This window comes from Globicephala melas, chromosome 9, assembly GCF_963455315.2.
Source record: "Globicephala melas chromosome 9, mGloMel1.2, whole genome shotgun sequence".
In the NCBI taxonomy this organism is placed as follows: Eukaryota; Metazoa; Chordata; class Mammalia; order Artiodactyla; family Delphinidae; genus Globicephala; species Globicephala melas.
The window spans coordinates 59,812,046-59,839,741 of NC_083322.1; the positions used below are offsets into that span (position 1 = coordinate 59,812,046).

Sequence of the window (27,696 nt, forward strand, 5' to 3'; positions counted from 1 at the left end):
GTGACTGATTTACAAAAGAAGTCTCAACAAGGGCTCCTCAATAACAAGATACATGAAGAGGGTGGAAGATGTTACAGAACTCTAAGTCTTTTTTTTTTTTTTTTTGAGGTACGTGGGGCTCTCACTGTTGTTGCCTCTCCCGTTGCGGAGCACAGGCTCCGGACGCGCAGGCTCAGCGGCCATGGCTTACGGGCCCAGCCGCTCCGCGGCATGTGGGATCTTCCCGGACCGGGGCACGAACCCGTGTCCCCTGCATCAGCAGGCACACTCTCAACCACTGCGCCACCAGGGAAGCCCCCGAACTCTAAGTCTTGAGCCTAGGTAAATTTAAGAACGGTGGCGAGAGAAAGGTCTTTGGAGAAAAATGATGAGTTTAATTTGCGACATAGACTCTGAAGAATGACAGGATATCCAATTTGAATTTATCCAGTGCTTAGCAAGGAAGGTTGAAACTGTAGAGAGGTCGGAGTGGGTGTGAGAGTTGGTTAAGATGTCCTTACCCTTTCCAGGTAAGGGTCCAGCGAGGACCTCCAAAATGGTTAGAATGGGGTTGGCCAGGTGGGGGCAGCAGAGCATCACCAATTGCTGAGGACAGCTGGCCAGGACAAGGGCACTGACACTGATGTTTGTTTGGACTGATGCATTCTCATTTGGAGGCAGGAAGAACTGCAGCTAGCTAAGGACACAGAGACAGTGGGGCCCTAGAGGTGGATCACCTGGACAGTACAAACATATGGAAGCCGAAAGATGGAAAGATTTCTAGAAGGTCAGGGGAGAGTAGATGTATGAACAGAAGCAAGTAACTAGGGAATTTGAAGAAAGTGATTTTAGAGGAGTAGTGGGGACAATAGATTAAAAGGGATTAAGCAGGGAATGAGAATGGAAATGGAGAAATATTTGTTTCAAGTTTGCCAACGAAGGAAGCAGGGTGATAGGATGGTAGTTTGAGGGGGAGTTAGAATGGAGGGTTTTTTTTTTTTAATGTGAAGTGTTCTTGTGAATGTTTATGAGCTGAATGGACTAGTCTTATGAAGAGAATAATTGAAGATGCCAGTGAGAGAAAGAATGAGGGGATAATTATGAAGCTACCTCTCAGAAGAGTTGGGATACAATCAAGAGCTCTAGTGGAAGGCTTGGGTTGGAGGAGAGTACAGATGATAGAGATTTTGTGGAGTTTTATTGAGTGCCAAGTTTGCATAAGTAAGCTGTGTTCTAAATGTTCATTACTTATTTGGAAAGCTTAAACCATGTCCTCTGGGAGACACGGTGGTGCTGTGGATGTGGCATGTGGGAAGTGGGATGATTCTGGAGTGAGCTCTTCAGATAGCCCTTAAGTTATTAATCACCTCCTGTTGATAATTGTGCATATAGCCTGGAGTTATAGAACTTATTTTTCACTCTTACATCCTCTTTCTCAGAGACGTTTTACTGTTTTTTTCTTTCTTTTTGATTATGTTTTTTAAAATCTTTATTGCAATGTAGTTAATTTACAATGCTGTTAGTTTCAGGTGTACAGCAAAGTGAATCAGTTATATATATACACACATCCACTCTTTTTTTAGATTCTTTTCCCATATAGGTCATTACAGAGCACTGAGTAGAGTTCCCTGTGCTATACAGTAGGTCCTTATTAGTTACTTATTTTATGTATAGTAGTGTGTACATTTCAACCCCAATCTCCCAATTTATCCCCCCATTTTACTTTTATGTTTAAAATATTTTTAGCTATATCAAAATCTTTACCCCCATTGTTGCAGGAACACTTTAATATTGAAGGACTGGAATATTTAGTAATCAGTTTTTAACAGTGTCAATAACTTGGGTACTATTCCTGGAACCCAGGTGTTTCCAAGTTGGAAACTTAGACCATTGGTTATCAATCCTGGCTGCACATTAGAATCACTTGGAGGGGTTTCTAAGCAATAGCCATGCCTCACCCCACTCGCAAAGATGCTGATTCAAGTGGTTTGGAATGGGTCTTATCAGTTTTTTTAAACCAGTTTCCCAGGTGATTGTAATATACAGCCAAAGTTGAAAACCACTGACTTAGACCAACAGCACTTTTACTATTAGGCAACTTGTTCAATGCATCATTTAACATAGGCTGTCCCTGCAAACTCAATATGAGTAAAGTAAAATGCATTTCCAGAAGTAATTTTCCCTCCTGATTTTTCTTTGTCAATTGCACTTCCATAAAGGAAAACATGGAGACCGCTTTGATTCAAATTTTGAGGAGTTTCCCCTTCTTAAACAAAAATCTTTTCAAAGCAATTATTTCAGAGTGGGTACATATCTGCTGCTCCTTTTACAAAAAATTTTGGAGGGGACTGGGGACAAATCATGATTAGCAGAGTTGAAAGGTACTGAGAATTACCTAACCCAATTTATTTGACACGTGAGAAAATCGAGGTGCAGATTGGTTGAGTGACTTGCTGAATAACACACAGGAAAATGAATTACATGGAGGAAGGATAAAGGGAAGGCCTGTATGAAGTGTACTGATCTGGATTAGTGGCCAGGAATAGAACTCAGATCTTATTTTCAGTTCATGGCTATTTTGACCACAAGAGGAAAACCGGTCAGCCTAAATTGGTAGGTCAAAGAAACAGAAAATTTTGTCCTCAAAACATAACTCATTGTCCAGCCCACTGTAAAAAAATAAAGGTCATCTACCATTATTCTCACTGTTATTCTTGATTCCTCTCCTCTAACCATTATGTCTTGGCTTTTCTCTTACCCATCATTTGTCATTTTTGAGCATTGATTACTCAAAGCTTTATGGACCTTTTCTGCTCCCTTTATGCTGAATTAATTCTTTTATTATGTTTTATTAATTTACCGGCAGAATTTTTTCCCACATTTTTATAAGAGCTTTGGCTCTAAAAGAAGCATTTATTATACATGTACTTTAACCCCAAAGGAAACCAGAAAAAAAGTAAACTGGAACAATAAATTAATTTTTAATTTACAGGGATATTAAGAGATGAAGTATGGTTAGAAAAAGATTTCCTGAAGTAAAATAACCATGCTGCCATTCAATCCTTGCCATGAATGTGGTTTGTCAAAAAACCAAATTAAATCCATTTTAATTTGGATGGAGAGTCCCCTGCCTCGGCAGGCGGACTCTCAACCACTGCGCCACCAGGGAAGCCCTGTTGTTTTTTTTTTTTTTAAACTTATTAATAATTTAATAAAAAGCTATGTAAAAAGGTGTGGTCAGAATGATGGGAACCAGCAAGGATTTCTAAGGCAGCCAGATACTACCAGTAGCAGAGGCTGTTACAGTTTAGGTGGATCATGATCAAAGCTGATCATGGCAGAAGCAGAAACACAAAAAGTGACTACAGCATCCGGTAAAGAGAGACCATTGTGGAATAGGGAGTAGTGAGAAATGATCGAATTCTGCATACATTTTGTTGGTGGAGCCATCAGGATTTGTTGAAGGTCCAAAGGTGTGATGGGACAGAAAGAACGAGGCTAAACTGCTGCCAGCTTTGATTGGTCACACTCTCAGTATCACCGTTGTAAAAGGTGAAGATTTGTGAACGTTCTGATTCTACGTTTTCATCTCAGACTACTTAATCAGAATCTCCTGGATCGTGACCTTGGACACAATACATTTAAAATGGTCTCTAATTATTCTTCTAAAGCCAACTTGACATGAGCTAAGGATTGAAACCTGCTGGCTCAGGTCTCACTTGAGTTACATGAAACAGGCCACGCCTTCAGGGTACAAATTAGGAGCACAGCCCTGTGCAAGGTACGTGGGTGGGTGGGCTTCTGAATGGAGAGATTAATCCCATTCCGATCCCTCTCGCAGAACGCAGGAACACTGCAAAGACATCTGAAGTGTCTTTAGCCAACCATGGAAGGCTTCCTGGAGGAGTCCGATTTTGACGGAGCCTTTCTTAAGCCTTTATCAGGAGGAAAAGGGGTAAGATGAATGGAAAAGATGATGGGGTGTAACGGAGTGGTTAACAAGCACCCAAGCCAGACTCCTGGTGGACGACCGCTCCGCCCCAGACGCAGGCCCTAAGTAGTCGCTGCGCTGGCGCTCCACGAAAGCTACGCCCCTTTCAGAGAAGGACCGGCCCATTTCTGCCCGCCGCTGCCCCTCGCGTTTCCGGAAGGTCCTGATATTAGGCCGGACCCAACCGGATGCAAGTCGCACGCCCTCTTCCGCTTGTATTTGCGTTACTTATATTCAGCTTGTAAGGAGAGGCAGGCGCGCGCGGTCTCCCTGCGCAGGCGTGGCCTGTGGTCCACGCTCGGAGTTATGTCTGTTCGGCACGTCTCGCGTGTCCGGGCCTTGTATCGGCGCATTTTGCTGCTGCACCGGGTTCTGCCCCGAGACCTCAAAGCCCTTGGTGACCAGTACGTGAAGGACGAATTTAGGAGACATAAGACCGTTGGTTCTGACGAGGCCGAGCGATTCTTGCAGGAATGGGAGGCAAGTAACTGCCCCCTTTTCTTCGCCCCAGATCTTTGAGGTCCCTCAGCGGCGTCCCGGTTTGTCTCTGGGAGAGGCCGCCTGACCCGGCTGGTTTCCCCGGGCCTCACGAGCTCGAACACAGCGGCAGCCTGTTCCGTTTGAATTAAACAGCGCAAAGCCGTTCAAACAGTACTTCCCAAAGTTACGTCCCAAGCTGGTCTGTTTATCCCACAGGTTCCTCGCTGGAGCACATCCCGTTACAACAGCGTGTCCAGTTCAGTTCAAGTTTTGCCAGGCGCTGGAGGGGTGAGGATGGAGGTTACAAAATTGAATAAGTCACCGTCAGGTGCTTAAAGAGCTTACCGTTTGGCAGCTTTTTTGTCTCCTCCAGTGCCTTGCACGTAGCGAGCGCCTATTGATAAATTAATGGTTTTCTCGTTACTAGTTTTCAGAGTTTTAGAGGCTTGTTTCTATAATTACTATTTTTAAAATCCCAGTGCTCTTTGTTGGGTCTTAATAATATTCTCAGTTGACTGATAACAGAAATCGGATAAGACTGGGGGTAATTAAAAGCGGTGGGCAGAAATGCTGGTCAGAGGTAAGTCAGGTGAAAGTTGGTTTCTTCGTAGTCTCAAGTCACGTTATTCTGTTGAATTGCTCTGCATCATTGCACTAAATCTTAATGAGACACATGCATTAGGGATTAACCCTTTGATTTTTCCCTCCCTTTTTTGAGTGAAGTCAAATGATGTTCAGAGTGTTTCATTTAGAGTGTTTCGTGGGGTTGGGAGCCATGCAGCACTGCCCCTCGTTATTTGCAAATATAAAGAAATGAATGAAATTGGCAATTAGAGCGACAGGTATTTGAAAGCATGAAGCAGTGTTGGTTTAAGAACTGAGGTAAGCAATTCTTCAGCCTAAAAAGTTGATGGCTATAGAGATTATTGGTCTGTTTTTTTAAAAAAATCATAAAGGGTGAACACAGGGTGAACATTAGGGTGAACACCGAACTCTTTCACTGAATTGCAGAATTTTTTATTGTAGACTCATGTACGCTTGCAAGAGGGACATTTAGGACAACGGTGAAATTTAGAACTTGCCTAAAAATTATGTGTATTAGATGTAGTGAGGCTGCCTAGAGCCAGGGAAGTTGAATCTTAAAATGCAGACTGCTGCAGACTGCTCTCTTTTAATATGGTAACTTGGTCTTGAAGCCAGAAGAACTGGATTCAAATTCAGGTACCGGCATTTATTAAATGTCAGGTCACTTTTCCTAGTCTTATTTTCTTATCTGTAAAATCATAACAGTATTTACAATATGCACCTCTAAATTAGTGTATGTAAATGTAAGTGACATCTTTTAAGCCAAGTCAGTTTGTGGCAGGACAGGAAGAAGTCTAGCTCTATGTTGGGAAGAAATAAGGGCGCTTTGGGAGGTCCTAAGAACTGGGAAGCTTTTTAGGGAAAGAGTAGGAACCCAGAATAAATTGGTAATAGGCTAGAGGAAAGAGACATTTTAAAAAAACTGTTTTTTAAAAAAAAATGTGTTGATCAACTGAGGAGACTTGGTGTCAGGCGTTCAGCTTAAAAAAAAACAAACCCACAAAAACCCAAAAAACTCTCCTAGTGCTATGTGGCATTTGGCCTCTAGGATTCTTTCACACACTTCTAAAATTGCTTATGAACTTGAATTTGCTTTACTTTAAAAGGCAAAGTTGGGTATGGATACCACTGGAGAAGAGAAGGGAAGGGTCAGGAATATGAGAGGACTCAGTATTGGGAGGAGAGTTCCCTATTCCCTTTCATCTATTCCCTTCTGATCACAGAAAACTGGCAAATGTTAGAGCAAATTCATCGGGGGAAATTTCTGTTCAAGGACCTTTGGGGGAAGGTAAGAGGAAAGTATTTCATTTTATCTTAAGGATAAAAATGTAAATGCGTATTTACAGAGTAAATAGTGAATTTGTATGATTCCTTACCATAGAGAAAAAATGTTAAGTTCAGGGAGAGATGTTTGATAACTGGTTATTAAAATACCCCTTGTAATCTTATTCCGGAGCCTTTTAGGGGACAACTGTTAAAAGTGGAATTGGGGCAGGGTAGATCAGGGGGTCTTACTTATTATGACACTTTTAAAGTTCTGACTATGCTCAGTTTTGAAGAATAGCTGTTTTAGGTAATGCTTTCCATTTTTCTTTCTGCGCCGACCCAGTTGTGGACAGAAGAACTTCTTACCACTGTTTTCTGGGAAATTAGAATAAACGTTGAAAATTAAATAGCAAGTAGAAGACCTTTGTGTTAGAATGTGAGACGAAACACAGCTCCTTAGGAGCCACTTTGAAAAGACTCCGTGTGTTTAATTTTTCATTTTTTTTTGCCCCATTTATTTATGTCTGTTGCTTTCTTGCCTGGTTTCCATTGTTTTCCTTAAGTAGCTGCTTTGCTCTGTGTCTCTTGGGGGAGGTTTATAGTGGAAGTTTCTGGAAAAAGCAAAATGCTTAAACATTCTTTAAATAGTTATTGATCACTTATTGCCAGGCAAAGTGCTAGGCATTGTAGGACACACAATGAATAATATATGTGTTTTACTTTTATGGTGTACAAGTTTAGAGTATAATAGACGATTATAGTATGAAAGGGTGTCTCTGAAGTGCTATAGGGGCAAGGAGGGAATGGAGGAAGCTGAGGCCACATGTAATGTCTGAGCTGAGGTTTGAGCAGGTCAGCGTTACCTTGTCAAGAAAAAGACTCTAGAAAGAGGGAATAACCTATGCAGAGTTATTGAGGTAAGAAACAGTATGACTTTTTCCAGGATATGCAGTGATGTGTTTAGAATTTAGTGTATTACATGGGAGATAAGGAAGAGATAAAGCTAAAGAGGTGACAAGAGACAGGATATTCTGTTAAGGATTTTAGGTCTTTATTTTGAATCATTGAAAGATTTTAAGCAGTGGTGAAAATGATTCAAATTATATTCTAGAAAGATCACTTTAACAGCAATAGAAAGGAATGATTGAAGAATGAGACAGATTGAAGGTAGGGAGAACTGTTAGGAGAGATGTAGTAATCCCAAATATGTATGTGCCTGAACCGAGACAGAGATGTTGAGGATGGAGAGTATGGGCTTTTGCGTTACCCTTTTTAAGGTAGAATGGGATTTGACTTGGTGACTGATACAGGATTAATTAGAGGGGAGGCCATAGAATGGATAACTCTCAAGTTTTGGAATACGATACCAATAACCAGAATAAGTATATAGGAGGAGGAGGTGGAGGATGAGTTCAGTATGGTACATTTTTGTGTTAAAAATTCTGGTGGGACAGTCAAGTGGAGATGTTTTGAGATATATTTACCCTGATACTCAAGAGACAGATTGTGGCTGGAGATAGAGATTTGGAATTCATTAATTGTAATTGATGGTCCAAAGGTGTGAATTAAAGTGCCCAGGCTGGGTATAACGGGGGAAGCTAGATAGATAGTGGTCAAAGATAGACCACTAACATTTAGGAGTTAAAGAGAATGAAGGTAGTAGTAGTGTAGTGCTGGAACTGTTCTGTTCTTTTTCTGTACTCAGTTGTTCCTAAGCTACTTCTGCAAAGGAACATACTTTAGATTTGTATGATAGTCTTTATCATAATATTTGCTTTTTTGTTTTATTTTGTTGTATTCATTTTAGAGAGGAGGAAATGCTTCAAATTTCATGTAACTGTGCATTTGTAACTCATGTGGGATATCTTATGAGTTTGAAGTGGATCATCAGATTAAAAAAATGTATGATTACATTGCATGTCATCTATATTTAGAGTTTCCTTAACTTAATATAATTAGGGTTGGATGGATATTTTGCAGTTTTTATAATTGTACGTCTCTCTTACCTAATTTGAGGACCTCATTTTGTTGGTTTTGAACATCCTGATTTGAACTTTGTATTTTAGTTTGTGGGAGAAAAGGAATGAATTACCTCTCTGTTCAGTAGATGGATTGTGTGTGTGGGGAATCATCTACCAAGTATGAGGGAGTCATCTGGGAACCTCTTAGTTGTACTGTTTATTCCGCATGTTACTCAGTGTGGTGTTTTTGTGACGGTTTATTGGGTGGTGATGGTTTATTGATATGTTACACATGTGTGTTTTCCACATTAAGCTTTACCATTTAAAAAATTTTAGCCGTACTGTGGTCCTTACCTAATGGTTGAAAAAGGGGTGAAGGTGAGGATTTGAAACAGTATATCCTTGGAACATAAAATGTTTCTTTTTTTTCTTTTTTTCATTTCTGAAGTATTTGGAAGCTTTTACGATATTTTTTTGTTTAGAAATACTTAACTTTTATTGGTGTCAGTTGTGTTATAACAGTGCTTATGTTATAAAGTAACTTAAGATGTTTTTAAAAATCATAGTTTGATCAACATTGCAAATATTATTGACTTTATACTATATTACTGGAACACAGAGGTACGTCCTTTTATTTAAGTGATTTTAAAGTTATTGGAATTTATAGATTTAAAATAATGGTAATAGAATGATAGTATTAATATGCTATTAGTTATGGTTCTAAAACAGATCTGTGTGTGTGTAGGGCTGTGTGTATGTCTATATACCACACAGACTTAAGAATTTGAAGTAAGTTTTTCCGTAGAATTTAATAAAAGGATTATATATATATGCATAATATTGATTTTACTGGTTTACCTATTATTTTATGAGATAAATTATTTTACGGTTGCTTAATAAGAACAGATGTTTGAAATTTTACATAGGGAGTATTAGAATTGATTGAAAGGGGCTTCACATTGCTTCAGTAAACTTGTTTTTTAGGTTAATGCTCTTCAGCTTTTTTGAAAAACCAAAGTAATGTATGTATGTGGTTAAAAAAATTAGTGTGGGAGGGCTTATAATAAAGAGCAATATATTCTTTTCTATTCCTTAATTTATCTGTTCTGGGGACATTTTTCATTTTATTTTGGTGTCTTTCAGGTTTCAGGTATCTTGTGAATTTTGTTATCTGTCCAAATTTACAAGTAAAGCAATAAGAAACTGAGAACTCTGTATATAGGTAGGCTTGTTGATTAGAAAATTACTTTTAGGATCACAGAGTTTCAGTAAATCTCCCTTGGATTTGCTTCTTGCTCCTCATTTTCTTTACCTCCCTGGTGTTTGTGTTCCGTTGGTTCTGGTAGTTTGGCTTTATCTTCAGCTGTTATTCTCTGTTTTGTTTTCTAAGCTGTGGCTGCTTCTACTGAGGCTGTTTTATTAGTTAAACTTCTCCACCTGCTTTCCATTTTGAGAACCTTACTGAAATCTCTTGGCTTCTAATGGCTCCTTTCTTAGTCATTATGGATTGCTCCTTTAAAAGTTTTTCTATTAGTTCAGTGGAGTTTTGGAAGGGAGAAGAAATAAGAAATAAGCTGCTGTGATTTCTCCAATCTGCCATCTCAAACTGGGGATTCTCAGTGTTTTCATTTTAAAGATGAAGAAACTAAGGCCTGTAGAAGTAAAATGACTTGTTTGGTGCCACACAACTAGGTACGATGAAAATCTTGTGCTCTCGCCTCATGAAAATCAGTTAAGATTTTGGAAATTAATGTTTCCAAAAGACTATTCAATTTTTGTTTAATGTAAAATGATTATATATTTTTTCTTTGAATTTTGCTTGTTTGCTTATTACAGTTTATTTGTATATTTGGTTTGTTTTCCATTTTTGGTATTTTTCCTAAGGGACAGGGAAGATTTTTTTTAAATCATGTTTCTACCTAATACACCTCTAGCATAATTAGGAAATGTTTAGGTAATGATTTATTTGTATGTTTATTATCCCAAGGTGCTAATTGCGACACATTTCTTTCTCAAAGATTTTTTTCGTTAATGACATGAGAATAGAAGTTGCTGTAATGTAACTGTTAAACTGTTGTGCTAGTCAGGCACATATATTTCCTGTGTGATTTTTGGCTTCAGTTGTCTTAGTAGGGGAAGTAATATTTTACCCTTGAAATTACAGATGGACCAAAAAGTTCTCTTTTACCTCTAAGATATGATTATATTAGGAGATGAGTTAAAACTATATCAAACGGCTTAACCCACTTTACACTTTTCATTGGCACCACTGATTTCTCTCTTTAATCTTCTTTTAGTTTTAGGGTTGTGTGTTACCATAGTAATACCACGGACAATAAAAATACAGTACATTTTATTTCTCTTTGTAATACTTACCATTAACATAAAGTTAATAATTCCTGAATTAAAAATTAGTTAAAATAAAAGACAAATGGAATGTATTTGGGATTAATGTGATAGATGCTTGATAGCATTAGTATAAAAAGAACTTAGCTTGGACTGGGAAAACACTTAACAGCTTTAATACAGGAATGGGCAAAAGGGACTCTAATAAGAGGTCATTCTCTGATTTATATATGAATTTAACTGCTGTGTTGAATGTATATGGTAATAGTGAAAAATTTAAATCAGTACAGATGTCCAGTGATGGCAGAAGAATGAAATTATAGCCATATGATGGATGGGTTAGTATGCAGCTCTTAGTAAGGGTGTTTCAGAAGAATTAATGGTATAGAAAACTGCTCATGATACAATTAAAAATAAACAGTGTTTATCTTTGGGTGCTGGGATTAAGGATGATTATAATTTTCTTCCTTGTACCTCAGAATTCGAGATCATGTGCTACTTTCGTAATTATAAGAAAGCCAATAAATGTGATTTTAAACGATGCAGTTGGATATGCTCAGCATTTTTGTTACCAATCTTGTGTCACAAAGCACAGGAAAACACATACATTGAGTCAACTAGCACCTTATAAATATAGTTCCTAATTTTGCTCTTTAAATTTTGTAGGTTAAACTTAGACTTCTTCATGTTTCATAAATAATGTCATCTATATATCTTAATTATTTCTTGCTGAGTTTTGTAAAATTAAAACAATGTAAATGTGTAGACTTTTTTACTCAGTATTGTAAATGGCCACTGAAATAAGAGAAGAAATAAAAGGCATCCAGATTGAAAAGAAAGAAAGAAAACTGCCTTTATTCACAGGAGATATGATTATGTAGACAATTTGATGTGATCTACTAAAAAACTTCTGGAATTTAATAAGTCAGTTTAGCAAGGTTGTATGATACATGGTCAGTATATAAAAATTAACTGTACTTTTATATACTAGCAGTGAAAACTTGGAAATTAAACTTTTTAAATATCACTTACCATCAAAAAATATGAAATGCTTAGGGAAAATTCAGACAAAGGATGTTCAGACCTGTACACTGAAAACTACAAAGCATTGCTGGGAAAGAATAAACATGTGTGGATTAAAAATTAAACTTTACCTAGTTACTGTTTTTTCCTTAACCACTAGAAGACATATTTAGAATTTAGAATCTTTAGGGCTCTAAACTGAGATCAGAAAAGAGTCATCAGGGCCATCTATCTGGTATAGTTTTAAGTCTTTTTAAGCAACGTGAAGAATCTTCTCATGTTAATTTCTTAGAGATCATACTTAAATAGTCATAATTCTCCAATAACTTCATTTAATGAAAATTAAGTTACTACTTAATAACTGTTAGAAATCTATTTTAATTTTTTACCTTTTTCTAAGTATTGTAGAAGGTTGCATGAAGGCTGACAGTGTATTAGGACTGGCAGAGGAAATTGGTTAACTGTTGGTTTGTCTTCTGGTGAGTGAGAGAGAGGATGCAAGGTGGCTTGGAAACCAGCAGGCTTAGGAAGGAGATTCTAGGTAGGTTTGTGCCACCCAAGATTGTCATTGTAAGTTCTGGTAATTGATCTTGTACATTTGGAATTGGACTTTATCAGCATACTCAGAGATGATCGAATATTGACTTCAGATTCACACTAACTAAATTTATGTAATACTGAAGTATAAGCTAGAATGCTGATTTCTATGGGTTGGGGAGTGGGGGCCGATGAAGAGGGCTCTCCTTTTCCAGGAGTCAGAATATTCATATTTAGATCCAGGGACACTTCTTTCAGAGGTGTCTCAGAATTTAGAATTTTTTAGATTTTAGAAAGGTAACAAGGAGTATGATTGAATTTTAAGACACACCCCTGTGGGATCTGGAGTGGTACCCTATATTCAAGTACATTAATATTTCTGCAGTAAAGCTTTTGACTGTTCATATTAAGCAGAGTAAATAAATGCTTCACATAATCCATTTAGGTTCGGATTTGCTACCAGATGAGTTCTGAAACAGCTTTTGTTTTTTGAAACTTCTTTGACTTCAGAATTGCAAGTAAGGGATTGTGGACCTCTATTAAGCTTTCTAGGAAACTGAATTAATGTTTAGAAGGTTGCCTGGTAAACACGGAATTAAAATAATGGGAACTGGGTAGGCATGAGAGATTTTTCATCAGGCCTTGTAGTAGAAAACATCCGTTTAGTTTACAGTAGAAAACGTTGTGGGTCCTCATGCTTCACTGCCCTTTTTTCCTGGACAGTGCTGAACACACATTAGGAAATTTGCCCCCTCTCGATAGTTTATTTTTGTTTTAAGCACATTTTTTCCTGCCAAAGCATTATTATTATTATCAGTGTGTTGATAGATTAAGCTACCTAATTGGTCTTCTGGGCCTGAGAGAATTCAGATGTTTCCCATTGTGTGTTGATTTTTTTAGCTCAGTTCCCAAGGGAGGATCATATTTATCTTATTTAGAAGTTTTTGGTCTTCCCTAATCCTAAATTAGTAAACTTGGAGCATTTCTAAAATAAATTGAATTTTGACTTCTAAGCTTTCAAACACTAAAATATTTATGCTTTATTTGAATAGATTTTAAACATGGCCTATTTTTTTTCAAAAAACATTTCATCATTATAAACATAAAAAAAATAGCAGAATGTTGTATATTGTATGTTTAAGTAGCAAAGCTTTCTGGACTTTGCTGCAGGACTCTTCACTTTGCTGCAGATGAAGTTGTCTAGTTTGTTTAAAACTATCCCATTGAATAAAAAAAAAATCACACACTTCTCATAGGAACTTTCCCCTTTCCACACTAAGAATGGCAGCTGATGGCATGGCAAATACGTATATATAAAAACAACTATAGGGCTTCCCCGGTGGTGCAGTGGTGCCAATGCAGGGGACGTGGGTTCGAGCCCCGGTCTGGGGAAGATCCCACATGCCACGGAGCAGCTAAGCCCGTGTGCCACAACTACTGAGTCTGTGCTCTAGAGCCCGTGAGCCACAACTGCTGAGCCCATGTGCCACAACTGCTGAAGCCCACGCACCTAGAGCCCATGCGCCGCAACAAGAGAAGCCACCTTAATGAGAGGCCAGAACACCGCAACGAAGAGTAGCCCTGGATCACTGCAACTAAAAAGAAAGCCCACACGCAGCAACGAAGACCCAATGCAGCCAAAATAAATAAATAAATTTATAAACAAACAAACAACTATAATAACATCAGCATGCGGCATCAATGGGTCTAGCCTCACAGCACAGACCCAAAGCTCTAACCCCTCCAAAAGGTAGCTTGTTCACTGCCTCACACTTCCCAGCCTGGCTGCCTACTTATTCATTCTATAAGGTATAAGTACGTACAGTTGATAATGCAGGATTTCTAGCCAATAACCATAGTTAACACCACTTAAAAAACACCATGAACATATTTAAATGCCTTTACTAGGCTAAGCAAGATGCACAGAGTGAGAAAAACGTCTTATTTTAAAATATTTGGAAATATATACAACTTTGATACAGTTTCAGGGTACTAATAACAACCTTGGCTACTTCATGTAAATTACTTAAAATTTCTAGTACACTTCTAGAAACTGCAATATGATTATATTCGAATTTTATAATTAAATCTAATGAGGGCAGAGCCATCTCAAAGAAGTTTGTTATATTTTTCCCTACTCTGGAATTCATGTGGAGTTAGATACTCAAGTTTATTTCTCTATCCTCCTCTTTCTCAACCCCCTTCTTCCTCCTGTCATCCTCTTCATCTTCCGTTTTTTAGGCAACATCTGTCTCCTTTGCACCATCAGATTTTCCTGAGTTGGCTAAACCTTTTTCCTATTTCTCCTTCAGCCTCATTACCTTATTATTGTAAGGCTGCTTCTTTTGCTCTCAGATTACTCCATATCTGTTTGGTCTTCAGTGGAGGTGCCAGGGTTTGTGGATTTGATCTCAGGGTGGAACTCTGAACAGAACACTCCCAGTAGTGGCTACTCGGGAGCATTAGGTCCTTCCTGCTTCTCTTAGTTCTTCCACAATGCTCCATTTCTGGGTCATCAGATTTGGATTTCCTTTTCCCAGAGATTGTCTTCTGTATCTCAGAGCACTTCTTAGAAAACTGCAAAGGAAAAATCAAAAACAAGCTGCAACGCTGATGGGATCTCTTGGATTTTTCTTCTTTTGTACCTCTGGCTTGCCTGCACAATGAAGGCAGAGAAGACCCTTTGCTCTGTGGTTTCTTAGGTCACCTTCAGCCGTATTGATTCATTGTTTGCTAGCCTCTGCGTGCAATTTTACTGCACGCAGTAAAGAAACAGTTAACAAGAAACCAGTATTAATGATTATGGTAGACATACATGTATATAGTTAAGAACTATATAAAATTTGCTTTTCTGTGCCATTTTCAGCTATTGTATTTAATCTTTTTGTGTCACCTGCTAGGTTAGTCAAGCGATTGGGACAAAGATTGTAATAACGTTTTGGAAGCTTGATACTTTTGTAACTACTTTTATGCTATGAGTGCATTTCTGAAAAGTTGTTTATAAGTTGATTTTAAAAAATTTTAACTATTTTAAGTATACTGGCAGATTAACTATTTAAAGAAATTCTTTTGTTAATCCTTTTGTAAAATGAATAATCAGCCCATAATTTCCTTCTTTGTGTAAACCTGCATTTGCATACATGAAATTTGTTTTAAATAGGGTTTGTCTACAAATGTCGATGCATGTGTCTAAAAAGAAAAAAATTTAATTTCTGTTTGTGAAGAACAAATTCAGATTTGGCACTTTTGATAAGTAAGACATACCAGATCATTTTAGTTCTATTCTTTTCAACTAAAGCATATTTTAGATAGCATTTTGCTATCAAAATATGCTCTGCACCTTTAATTAAGGGGTGGCAAGAAGTTCATATGTTAAGATTGAACTGTAGTATATTTTTAAAGTATATTTTCTTAAATAGTAATAGAGCTAGTGTGAAGTTATATAAAGTTTAAAAAGCTATTTAGTAGTTTTATCTTTTCTTAAAAGCATAACTGGAATCTCAAATCTTAATGATTTTTGTCTTTAAAAATTTTGCTTTATCTTAGTCTGTACTTACAGAGGTAGATGTGTATGTTGCTTTTAATTATGTTTGTTAGCTTTCTACTTAACTGTAGTTGGGTGATACCTAGCAGTTTACTCCTCTGCTTGATACTTGGATGATAGATAACTCATCCTTCTTTTAGTTTGGATACTGAAATCTTGTTAACCAGTATTAACCATAAACAGCTATTTAGTCCACAGTATAGCATAAATGTGGTATATTTATGATGAAAAAATAAAAATGTAATTGCCATTGTGTAATATTTTAACTGTACTGTGGTTAAATAGACTTTTTCTGCAGGGCTGTCTGGGAGCCTTACTACTATTTGTTATACTGTTTCTTTGGGAAAGTATATACAAATTAAAGTCTAGAGCATTGGGAACTTGGCCCCATCTCTTAGACCAGCTGCACAACCTATTGGATAGTCAGTCAAAGGAGAAGTCCTCATGATTTAACATGGGTACTGTTTGATTCCATGGAAAGTAAAGCCTTTCCTCGATAACTGAGGAAGAAGTCAGTGGGTTAGAGAACCCTTGGAAATGTCCTGGGATCTAGTAGAGACACGTCTTCTAATATAAATAAGGCCAGCCATTTGTTTGTTCATGGCCTTAACAAGTTGAGTGTCAGGGATAATCTAGACGACATTATTAAGGACAAAAATTGGAAAGAAAGCAAAGAATCAGGAGGAGAGGTTTCAGCAACAAGTTCAAGGTGGGACATGGAGAAATTGTTCCAAATGTAGGTCTTGAATTGTGTGAGGCTGGGAGGACTAGACAGGAGGAGCCCAACTGAGTTTATTTGTTCACTGATTCATTCAATGCCTACTGTTTTTCAGGGGATACAGAGATTAATGGTCAGTATCTGTAAGGAGTTCATAAGTGTGGTACATGTGTGTATAAGATAGAAGAAGACTCATTGTACTCTAAAGAGTAGTAGTTGAGAATGTTGGTCTTCTGACAGCAGGGCAAACAGAGTGGTGTGATTACAGGAGGAAACTTCTCTTTCCCTTAGCCATTCAATTTATGATTGTTAGGCAGTTCTCTAACCAGTATATCTACCCTGTCACTTGCTGTTCCTTATTCTGACTCTGTTCTGTTGGATTTTGAAGATCTTTTTATCTTTGAGTTTCTTTTTAAAATATAATTACCCTATGAGAGATTCCATTTTAAATTATTGGCAGCTAACACTTTAATGATTAACAATGACATTGATTAACATCCAGCTACTTACTGTGTGAATGGATAATTTGATTAATCACTCCAAGCCTCAGTTTCCTCATCAGTGAAATGGGAATACCAACAGTACTTACTTCAAAGGTTAAGGATGAAATAAGATAATATATGCACAATAGTTGCCTTGTACATGGTAAGTTCTCAATAAGTGTTAACTATTTTAGCTGTAGTGTGTGGTAGGAAGGAGCTTTGATAGGAAGGAGTTTTGAAGGTACTGAAAACAAATTTTGTAATTTCATTATTCTTAATTCTTCCTTCTTTCCTATCTTCCATATCCAGTTAGTTTCCAAATCTGGTTGATTCCTATTACCATATCAGAACTCTGACCTGTTGTCTCCATTCTCTTTGCCTCTGGATGTTTGTAGTAATTTCATAAATAAGCTTGCCTTTAGTCCCTTTTAAATGTCATCTTATAAAACACAAGCTGATCATATTATTGCCCTCGTAAAAAGCCATCACTATTTTCCGATTGACCTTTCTTGAACCCAAGTTAAAAACTATGCAAAATCTGACTTGAATATGTTTTTCCTACCTTACATCTCAATATTCTTTTTCAAGTTTCCTAAGTTGTAGTCATACTCAACAGAGAATGTGGCCTTAAGTTGTCTTGGCCTCACTATTCATTTGCCCTAAATGTTTTCCTGTCTTTTTCTGTATAGCCAAATCCTAAAATCTCTTTCATAACAGCTCCAATCCTTTGCTATCAACTGTTTCTTGATTAATTCTCCCAGTAAAAAGCAAAACTCTGTCTTCTAATTTTCTAAAACATTATTTTGTATTTTTGTCTTCTTCATGCTTTCTACAGTGTATTATAATTATTTGTGTACATCCTTTTTGGTGCTAGTAGAGGGTAAATTGCTTGAGGACGAAAACTATGTTTCATGTATCTTTGTGTACCTTAAAGCTCCTAGGACAGTATTTTGCTTATGATAGATGCTCAGTAAATCTTGGTTTTTTCCTCCAAAAGAAAAATGTGTGATTTTTCAGATGAAGACCAAACATGTTGGATAAAAAGTTAACCAAATATGTGAATTATAGTTTATAAAGATTAATAGTTTAAGCAAAGGCTTTTAGCCTGATTATGGGAATTCTTAAATTGTATTTCATAAATAAATGAGAATTCAGTGTTATATTTCATAGTGTACTAGGCTTATTCCAGGCACTTTAATCCATGTTTTTATCTAGATATGCTGTCAAGTCAGTAGGCATATGAATGCATGAATAGCTGGTTCAGGTTTTTTTTTTTAATTAATTAATTAATTAATTTTTGGCTGCGTTGGGTCTTGGTTGCTTCACGCGGGCTTTCTCTAGTTGCGGCAAGTGGGGGCTACTCTTCGTTGCAGTGCGTGGGCTTCTCATTGTGGTGGCTTTTCTTGTTGCAGTGCACAGGCTCTAGGTGTGTGGGCTTCAGTAGTTGTGGCACACGGACTCAGTAGTTGTAGCTCATGGGCTCTAGAGCACAGGCTTAGTTGTGGCGCACGGGCTTAGCTGCTCTGCGGCATGTGGGATCTTCCCGGATCAGGGCTCTAACCCGTGTCCCCTAAATTGGCAGGCGGATTCTTAACCACTGCACCACCAGGGATGTCCTGGTTCAGTTTTATATGTATATATATATTTTTTTCTTTTTCCATTTAATATAGTGTTTTAAGTGCCTAAGAATGGAGAGAGATAATTAAAGAGTATTTAGGAAATTTAAGATCATGAACTGGGAGAGTCCTAGGACAGGCATAATTGCTAAGAATCTTGGAAACAGAAAAAGAAGTTGGGTGTCTGTCATGCAGTTTCCTTAAGCTATAATGAACACCATCTTCTCTCCAGAAGAAGAGAGAAACTAGGAGCAACTGTGCATGATCATTTTCACTAAATTCTTCTAAGAATATTTACCTTGTTTACAACCAGATTCATTCATTCCTTCTAGTATTGACTGGAATACTCCAGTCAGATACAGGAATTTTTTGTGTAAGTGTAATTTCAAAAATTTCCACATGATGGCAGAAGATATCTGGAAACACGTTACTGAATGAAATTCAGAAAACTTTGTATTTCAGTTTTACCTGAAATAGTGTCTTTTCACATTTCTGCTAGTAATTTTCACACTTGTATTGTCTGATAGAGATAGTTATTGGTATTTTGAACATTGTAAATGTTTTCACTAATTTTAAAATTTTAAAAAGAATAATTTTTTTCCTGATTTCTTTTATATAATTTAAATTCATTTTTGAAGGTTTCATGGGTCTCCCCTGAATAGTTATTTATTTATTTATTTATTTATTTATTTATTTATTTATTTATTTATTTATTTATTTATTTATTTATTTATTTATGGCTGTGTTGGGTCTTCGTTTCTGTGCGAGGGCTTTCTCTCGTTGTGGCAAACGGGGGCCACTCTTCATCGCGGTGCGCGGGCCTCTCACTATCGTGGCCTCTCTTGTTGCGGAGCACAGGCTCCAGATGCGCAGGCTCAGTAATTATGGCTCACGGGGCTTAGTTGCTCTGCGACATGTGGGATCCTCCCAGACCAGGGCTCGAACCCGTGTCCCCTGCATTGGCAGGCAGACTCTCAACTTCTGCGCCACCAGGGAAGCCCCTGAATAGTGTTTTAAATACTTGTTTTGGTAAATGTCTTTTTTCTTAGTAAGCCAGTTTAGCGGAGATTGAGTTCAGTTATTTACTATTTATAGATAAATGTGTGAAACCAAATATGTGGACTTTTATTCAACTTTATGTTAGAAATTAAGGAATCGATTCAACGTACATTCTTTTGTGTGAATGCACCTCATGCTCTCTTGACTGTTTTGTTTTTTGCCTCCCTTCTCTATCACTGTCAGGTCTTCTCTGAAATCTTCCCTTTATTAATTTAAGAAATTCATTCATTCTGGGGCCTTCCCTGGCGGTCCAGTGGTTAAGACTCCAAACTCCCAATGTAGGGGGTTAGGGTTCAATCCCTGGATGGGGAACTAATATCATGCTGCACAGTGTGGCAAAAAAAAAAAAAAAAAAGAGATTCATTCATTCTGTATGTTTGTTAAATATTTACCATGCTTCACATAGTGCCCTCAACAATGATAATTGATAGTGTTAAAAAAAAATTCACCAAATGTAATCTTCATTTGCTGGAGTTCACAATCTTACAAGGCAGATAGCTACCAAATACATTATTGTGTTTGAGTTGATGTTTGTGGTTCTTATAAAGCAGTATACTTTGCATAAAATTTTAAAGAGTATGCAGCTTTTACATAGTTATGGTAGATTACTTCTGAAAGCATGAATTAGAAGAACAATGATCTGAAAAACATCAAAATAAACATGGAAATTTTGTGAAAATGTAAATAGACCAAGGTATTTTGTTTGTTTGTTTTTTGAACACTAGGTGATAGATGATCTAGTTAAAAAAGAGAGGGGGGAATAACATGGCAATTTTTGTTTTGGTTAGTAACATTCTGTTTTTTTTTTAAATGATGTGTATCAAGAAGCTATTTTATTTTTACATATTTTTTTAACATCTTTATTGGAGAATAATTGCTTTACAATGGTGTGTTAGTTTCTGCTTTATAACAAAGTGAATCAGTTATACATACACATATGTTCCCATATCTCTTCCCTCTTGCATCTCCCTCCCTCCCACCCCTCTAGGCGGTCACAAAGCACCGAGCTGATCTCCCTGTGCTATGCGGCTGCTTCCCACTAGCTATCTATTTTACATTTGGTAGTGTATATATGTCCATGCCACTCTCTCACTTTTTCCCAGCTTACCCTTCCCCCTCCTCATATCCTCAAGTCCATTCTCTAGTAGGTCTGTGTCTTTATTCCCGTCTTACCCCTAGGTTCTTCATGACATTTTTTTTTCTTGGATTCCATATATATGTGTTAGCATACGGTATTTGTCTTTCTCCTTCTGACTTACTTCACTCCGTATGACAGACTCTAGGTCCATCCACCTCACTACAAATAACTTAATTTCGTTTCTTTTTATGGCTGAGTAATATTCTATTGTATATATGTGCCACATCTTCTTTATCCATTCATCCGATGATGGACACTTAGGTTGCTTCCATGTCCTGGCTCTTGTACATAGAGCTGCAATGAAAATTTTGGTACATGACTCTTTTTGAATTATGGTTTTCTCAGGGTATATGCCCAGTAGTGGGATTGCTGGGTCATATGGTAGTTCTATTTTTAGTTTTTTAAGGAATCTCCATACTGTTCTCCATAGAGGCTGTATCAATTCGCGTTCCCACCAGCAGTGCAAAAGTGTTCCCTTTTCTCCACACCCTCTCCAGCATTTATTGTTTCTAGATTTTTTGATGATGGCCATTCTGTCCGGTGTGAGATGATATCTCATTGTAGTTTCTTTTTTTTTTTGCTGTACGCGGGCCTCTCATTGTTGTGGCCTCTCCCGTCATGGAGCAACAGGCTCTGGACATGCAGGCTCAGCATCCATGGCTTATGGGCCTAGCCGCTCCACGGCATGTGGGATCTTCCTAGATCGGGGCATGAATCCATATCCCCTGCATTGTCAGGCGGACTCTCAACCACTACGCCACTAGGGAAGCCCTGTTGAAAGATTTTTAATCACGGTTTCAATTTCAGTGCTTGTGATTGGTCTGTTCATATTTTCTATTTCTTCCTGATTCAGTTTTGGCAGGTTGTGCATTTCTAAGCATTTTTCCATTTCTTCCAGGTTGTCCATTTTATTGGCATAGAGTTGCTTGTAGTACTCTATGATCTTTTGTATTTCTGCAGTCAGTTGTTACTTCTCCTTTTTCGTTTCTAATTCTATTTTTGTTTTCTTTTTTTTGCGGTACGCAGGCCTCTCACTGCTGCGGCCTCTCCCGTTGCGGAGCACAGGCTCCGGACGCGCAGGCCCAGCGGCCATGGCCCACGGGCCCAGGTGCTCTGCGGCATGTGGGATCCTCCTGGACCGGGGCACGAACCCGTATCCCCTGCAAAGGCAGGCGGACCCTCAACCACTGCGCCACCAGGGAAGCCCTCTAAGTCTATTGATTTGAGTAGTCTCCCTTTTTTTCTTGATGTGTCTGGCTAATGGTTTATCAATTTTGTTTATCTTCTCAAAGAACCAGCTTTTAGTTTTATTGATCTTTGCTATCGTTTCCTTCATTTCTTTTTTATTTATTTCTGATATGATCTTTATGATTTGTTTCCTTCTGCTAACTTTGGGGTTTTTTTGTTCTTCTTTCTCTAATTGCTCTAGGTGCAAGGTTAGGTTGTTTATTCAAGATGTTTCCTGTTTCTTAACGTAGGATTGTATTGCTATAAACTTCCCTCTTAGAACTGCTTTTGCTGCATCCCATAGGTTTTGGGTCGTCATGTCTCCATTGTCATTTGTTTCTAGGTATTTTCTGATTTCCTCTTGATTTCTTCAGTGATCACTTCGTTATTAAGTAGTATATTGTTTAGCCTCCATGTGTTTGTATTTTTTACAGATCTTTTCCTGTAATTGATACTTAGTCTCATAGCATTGTGGTTGGAAAAGATACTTGATACAATTTCAATTTTCTTAAATTTACCAAGGCTTGATTTGTGACCCAAGATATGATCTATCCTGGAGAATGTTCCATGAGCACTTGAGAAAAATGTGTATTCTGTTGTTTTTGGATGGAATGTCCTATAAATATCAATTAAGTCCATCTTGTTTAATATATCATTTAAAGCTTGTGTTTCCTTATTTATTTTCATTTTGGATGATGTGTCCATGGGTGAAAGTGGAGTGTTAAAGTCCCCTACTATGAATGTGTTGCTGTCGATTTCCCCTTTTATGGCTGTTAGTATTTGCTTTATGTATTGAGGTGCTCCTATGTTGGGTGCATAAATATTTACAATTGTTATATCTTCCTCTTGGATCGATCCCTTGATCATTATGTAGTGTCCTTCTTTGTCTCTTGTAATAGTCTTTATTTTAAAGTCTATTTTGTCTGATATGAGAATTGCTACTCCAGCTTTCTTTTGATTTCCATTTGCTTGGAATATCTTTTTCCATCCCCTCACTTTCAGTCTGTATGTGTCCCTAGGTCTGAAGTGGGTCTCTTGTAGACAGCAAATATATGGGTCTTGTTTTTGTGTCCATTCAGCCAGTCTATGTCTTTGGGTGGGAGTATTTAATCCATTTACATTTAAGGTAATTATTGATATGTATATTCCTATTCCCATTTTCTTAACTGTTTTGGGTTTGTTATTGTAGGTCTTTTCCTTCTCTTGTGTTTCTTGCCTAGAGGAGTTCCTTTAGCATTTGTTGTAAATCTGGTTTGGTGGTGCTGAACTCTCTCAGCAGTTGCTTGTCTGTAAAGGTTTTAATTTCTCTGTCGAATCTGAATGAGATCCTTGCTGGGTAGAGTAATCTTGGTTGTAGGTTTTCTCCTTCATCACTTTAAATATGTCCTGCCTGTCTCTTCTGGCTTGCAGAGTTTCTGCTGAAAGATCAGCTGTTAACCTTATGGGAATTCCCTTGTGTCTTATTTGTTGTTTTTTTGCTGCTTTTAATATGTTTTCTTTGTATTTAATTTTTGATAGTTTGATTAATATGTGTCTTGGCGTGTTTCTCCTTGGGTTTATCCTGTATGGGACCTCTGTGTGCTTCCTGGACTTGATTAATTATTTCCTTTCCCATATTAGGGAAGTTTTCAACTATAATCTCTTCAAATATTTTCTCAGTCCCTTTCTTTTTCTCTTCTTCTTCTGGGACCTATAATTCGAATGTTGGTGCGTTTAATGTTGTCCCAGAGGTCTCTGAGACTGTCCTCAGTTCTTTTCATTCTTTTTTCTTTATTCTGCTCTGCAGTAGTTATTTCCACTATTTTATCTTCCAGGTCACTTATCCGTTCTTCTGCCTCAGTTATTCTACTATTGATCCCTTCTAGAGTATTTTTAATTTCATTTATTGTATTGTTCGTCCTTGCTTGTTTCCTCTTTAGTTCTTCTAGGTCCTTGTTAAATGTTTCTTGCATTTTCTCTATTTCCAAGATTTTGGATCATCTTTACTATCATTATTCTGAATTCTTTTTCAGGTAGACTGCCTATTTCCTGTTCATTTGTTAGGTCTGGTGGGTTTTTATCTTGCTCCTTCATCTGCTGTGTGTTTTTCTGTCTTCTCATTTTGCTTACCTTACTGTGTTTGGGGTCTCTTTTTGCAGGCTGCAGGTTCGTAGTTCCCGTTGTTTTTGGTGTCTGTCGCCAGTGGCTAAGGTTGGTTCAGTGGGTTGTGTAGGCTTCCTGGTGGAGGGGACTGGTGCCTGTGTTCTGGTGGATGAGGTTGCATCTTGTCTTTCTGGTGGGCAGGTCCACGTCTGGTGGTGTGTTTTGGGGTGTCTGTGGCCTTATTATGATTTTAGGCAGCCTCTCTGCTAATGGGTGGGGCTGTGTTCCTGTCTTGCTAGTTGTTTGGCGTAAGGTGTCTAGCACTGTAGCTTGCTGGTCATTGAGTGAAGCTGGGTGTTGGCTTTGAGATGGAGATCTCTGGGAGATTTTCGCCATTTGATATTACATGAAGCTGGGAGGGGAAGGAAGGAAGGAAGAAGGAAAGAAAGAAAGAGAAAGAAAGAAAGGGAAAAAAAGAAAGGAGAAGGAAGGAAGGAAGAAAGAGGATAAAATAAAATAAAGATAAAAAATAAAGTTATTAAAATAAAAAAAAATAATTAAGAAAAAAAATTTTTTTAATTAAAAAGAAAACAGACGGACAGAACCCAAGGACAAATGGTGAAAGCAAAACTATACAGACAAAATCTCACAGAGAAGCATACACATACACACTCACAAAAAGAGGAAAAGAGGAAAAAATAATAAATCTTGCTCTCAAAGTCCACCTCCTCAATTTGGGATGATTCGTTGTCTATTCAGGTATTCCACAGATGCAGGGTACATCAGGTTGATTGTGGAGCTTTAATCTGCTGCTTCTGAGGCTGCTGGGAGAGATTTCCCTTTCTTTGCACAGCTCCCTGGGTTCAGCTTTGGATTTGGCCCCGCCTCTACGTGTAGGTCGCCTGAGGGCGTCTGTTCTTCGCTCAGACAGAGCGGGGTTAAAGGAGCCACTGCTTCGGGGCTCTGGCTCACTCAGGCCGGGGGAGGTAGGGGTACGGATGCAGGGCAAGCCTGCGGCGGCAGAGGCTGGCGTGACGTTGCACCAGCCTGATGTGCGCTGTGCGTTCTCCCAGGGAAGTTGTCCCTGGATCCCGGGACCCTGGCAGTGGCGGGCTGCACAGGCTCCCGGGATGGGAGGTGTGGATAGTGACCTGTGCTCGCACACAGGCCCCTTGGTGGCGGCAGCAGCAGCCTTAGCGTCTCATGCCCAGCTCTGGGGTCCGCGCTGTTAGCCGCGGCTCACGCCAGTCTGGAGCTCCTTTAAGCAGCGCTCTTAATCTACCCTCTCCTCGCGCACCAGGAAAGAAAGAGGGAAGAAAAAGTCTCTTGCCTCTTCGGCAGCTCTAGACTTTTACCCGGACTCCCTCTTGGCTAGCCGTGGTGCATTAACCCTTTCAGGCTGTGTTCACGCTGCCAACCCCAGTCCTCTCCCTGGGATCCAACCGAAATCCGAGCCCCGGCGGGTGAGAAGACAAGCCTCTTGGGCTGGTGAGTGCTGGTCGGCACCAATTCTCTGTGCGGTAATCTCTCCGCTTTGCCCTCCACACCCCTGTTGCTGCGCTCTCCTCCGCGGCTCCAAAGCTTCTCCCACCCCTCCGCCACCCGCAGTCTCTGCCCGCGAAGGGGCTTCCTAGTGTGTGGAAACCTTTCCTCCTTCACAGCTCCCTTCCATTTGTGCAGGTCCTCTTCCTATTCTTTTGTTTTTGTTTTTTCTTTTTTCTTTTGCCCTACCCAGGTACCTGGGGAGTTTCTTGCCTTTTGGGAAGTCTGAGGTCTTCTGCCAGCATTGAGCAGGTGTTCTATAGGAGCAGTTCCACGTGTAGATGTATTTCTAATGTATCTGTGGGGAGGAAGGTGATCTCCGTGTCCTACTGTTCTGCCATCTTCCCCGTTCCTCCTATTTTTACATATTGATGTTCATTAAGCTTTTTAAAATTTTTTATTGAAGTATAGTTGATCTGGTCTTTTTCAATGTGCAGTTTTATCTTATGTCTGAATTTGATTGTATAATTTGTTAAAACTGGGACACTTGGAAGTTTAGAAGTACTAAAATAAAATCATAAAACACACATACACATCTGAAATGTATACTTACTGACTTATAAATTTGGTTTATTATATTGATATAGCTATAAAATAGTTCTTTATGAAAACTGTTCTCAAAAATAAGTTTTTAAAATGTGAGAATTATATATATCTGTTTAAGGCCAAAAACATGGCCTTTATAATGATTATATGACCATTACAAAAAGAAGATAGAGTAATTACTCTTGGGATATATTAAAGTACTTTTTTTTTAGATGTTGTTGTCTGTAATGTGTCATTTTTTTCTGAAGAATATAGGTTTTGCAATATGGTTTTGTTAATTGTTTTCTTACAATTGCTTGCAACAAGCTTTATCAAAGTTACATTTTATGGCTAATGCATTTGAATTGTTGACTTCTTTAATTGAGAAAACTTTCTATAAATGTTGAGATATCAAAGGAGCTCTGGGCAAATTCTGCTCGATGGAGGATATTTTCAAATCAATATTTTTTGTATTGGAATTGTATAAATATTTAAGCCACAATATTTTAACAGGTACTGTATTTTTATCTCCATTTATAGTAGCTTTTTTTGATCTATATATATATATTTTTTGGCCGTGGCGTGCGGCATGTGGGATCTTGGTTCCCCACCCAGGGATCTAACCTGTGCCCCCTGCAGTGGAAGTGTGGGGTCTTTTTTTTTTTAAACTTCTTTTTTTTATTGGAGCATAGTTGCTTTACAATGTGTGTAAGTTTCTGCTGTACAACGCAGTGAATCGGCTATATATATACATATATCTTCTCCCTCTTGGACCTCCCTCCCACCCCACACCCTATCCCACCCATCTAGGTCATCACAGAGCACCAAACTGAGCTCCCTGTGCTATACAGCAGGTTCCCACTAGCTATCTCTTTTACACATGGTCGTGTATATATGTCAATCCTAATCTCCCAATTCGTCCCACCCTCCCCTTCCCCTGCTGTGTCCACATGTCCGTTTTCTACGTCTGCGTCTCTATTCCTACCCTGCATATAGGTTCATCTGTACCATTTTCTAGATTCAACATATATGTGTTAATATACAATATTTGTTTTTCTCTTTCTGACTTCACTCTGTATGACAGACTCTGTGTCCATCCACATCTCTACAAATGACCCAATTTCATCCTTTTTATGGTTGAGTAATATTTCATTGTATATATGTACCACATCTTTATCCAGTCATCTGTTTTTGGACATTTAGGTTGTTTCCAGGTCCTGGCTCTTGGAAATAGTGGTGCAATGAATATTGGGGTACATGTGTCTTTTTGAATTATGGTTTTCTCAGGGTATATGCCCAGTAGTGGGATTGCTGGGTCATATGACAGTTCTATTTTTAGTTTTTTAATGAACGTCCATACTGTTCTCCATAGTGGCTGTATCAATTTACATGCCCACCAACAGTGCAAGAGGGTTCCCTTTTCTCCATGCCCTCTCCAGCATTTATCGTTTGTAGATTTTTTTTTTTAAAGAAGATGTTGGGGGTAGGAGTTTATTAACTAATTTATTTATTTTTGCCGTGTTGCGTCTTCGTTTCTGTGCGAGGGGTCTCTCTAGTTGCGGCAAGCAGGGACCACTCTTCATCGCGGTGCATGG

The 27,696-nt window shown here is 38.3% G+C and overlaps 1 protein-coding gene across 1 annotated transcript in view; it reads left to right on the forward strand.

Annotated features, from left to right (window-relative positions):
• The first annotated feature begins 4,170 nt into the window (after positions 1-4,170).
• The window catches only part of SDHAF3 (succinate dehydrogenase complex assembly factor 3), an 84,902-nt gene continuing 61,376 nt past the window's right edge, over positions 4,171-27,696 (forward strand). The window contains exon 1 of the mRNA XM_030857230.2: positions 4,171-4,450. Within this exon, the coding sequence (XP_030713090.1) occupies positions 4,277-4,450 (174 nt within the window). The 5' untranslated portion in view covers positions 4,171-4,276. The remainder of the gene's footprint in view (positions 4,451-27,696) is intronic.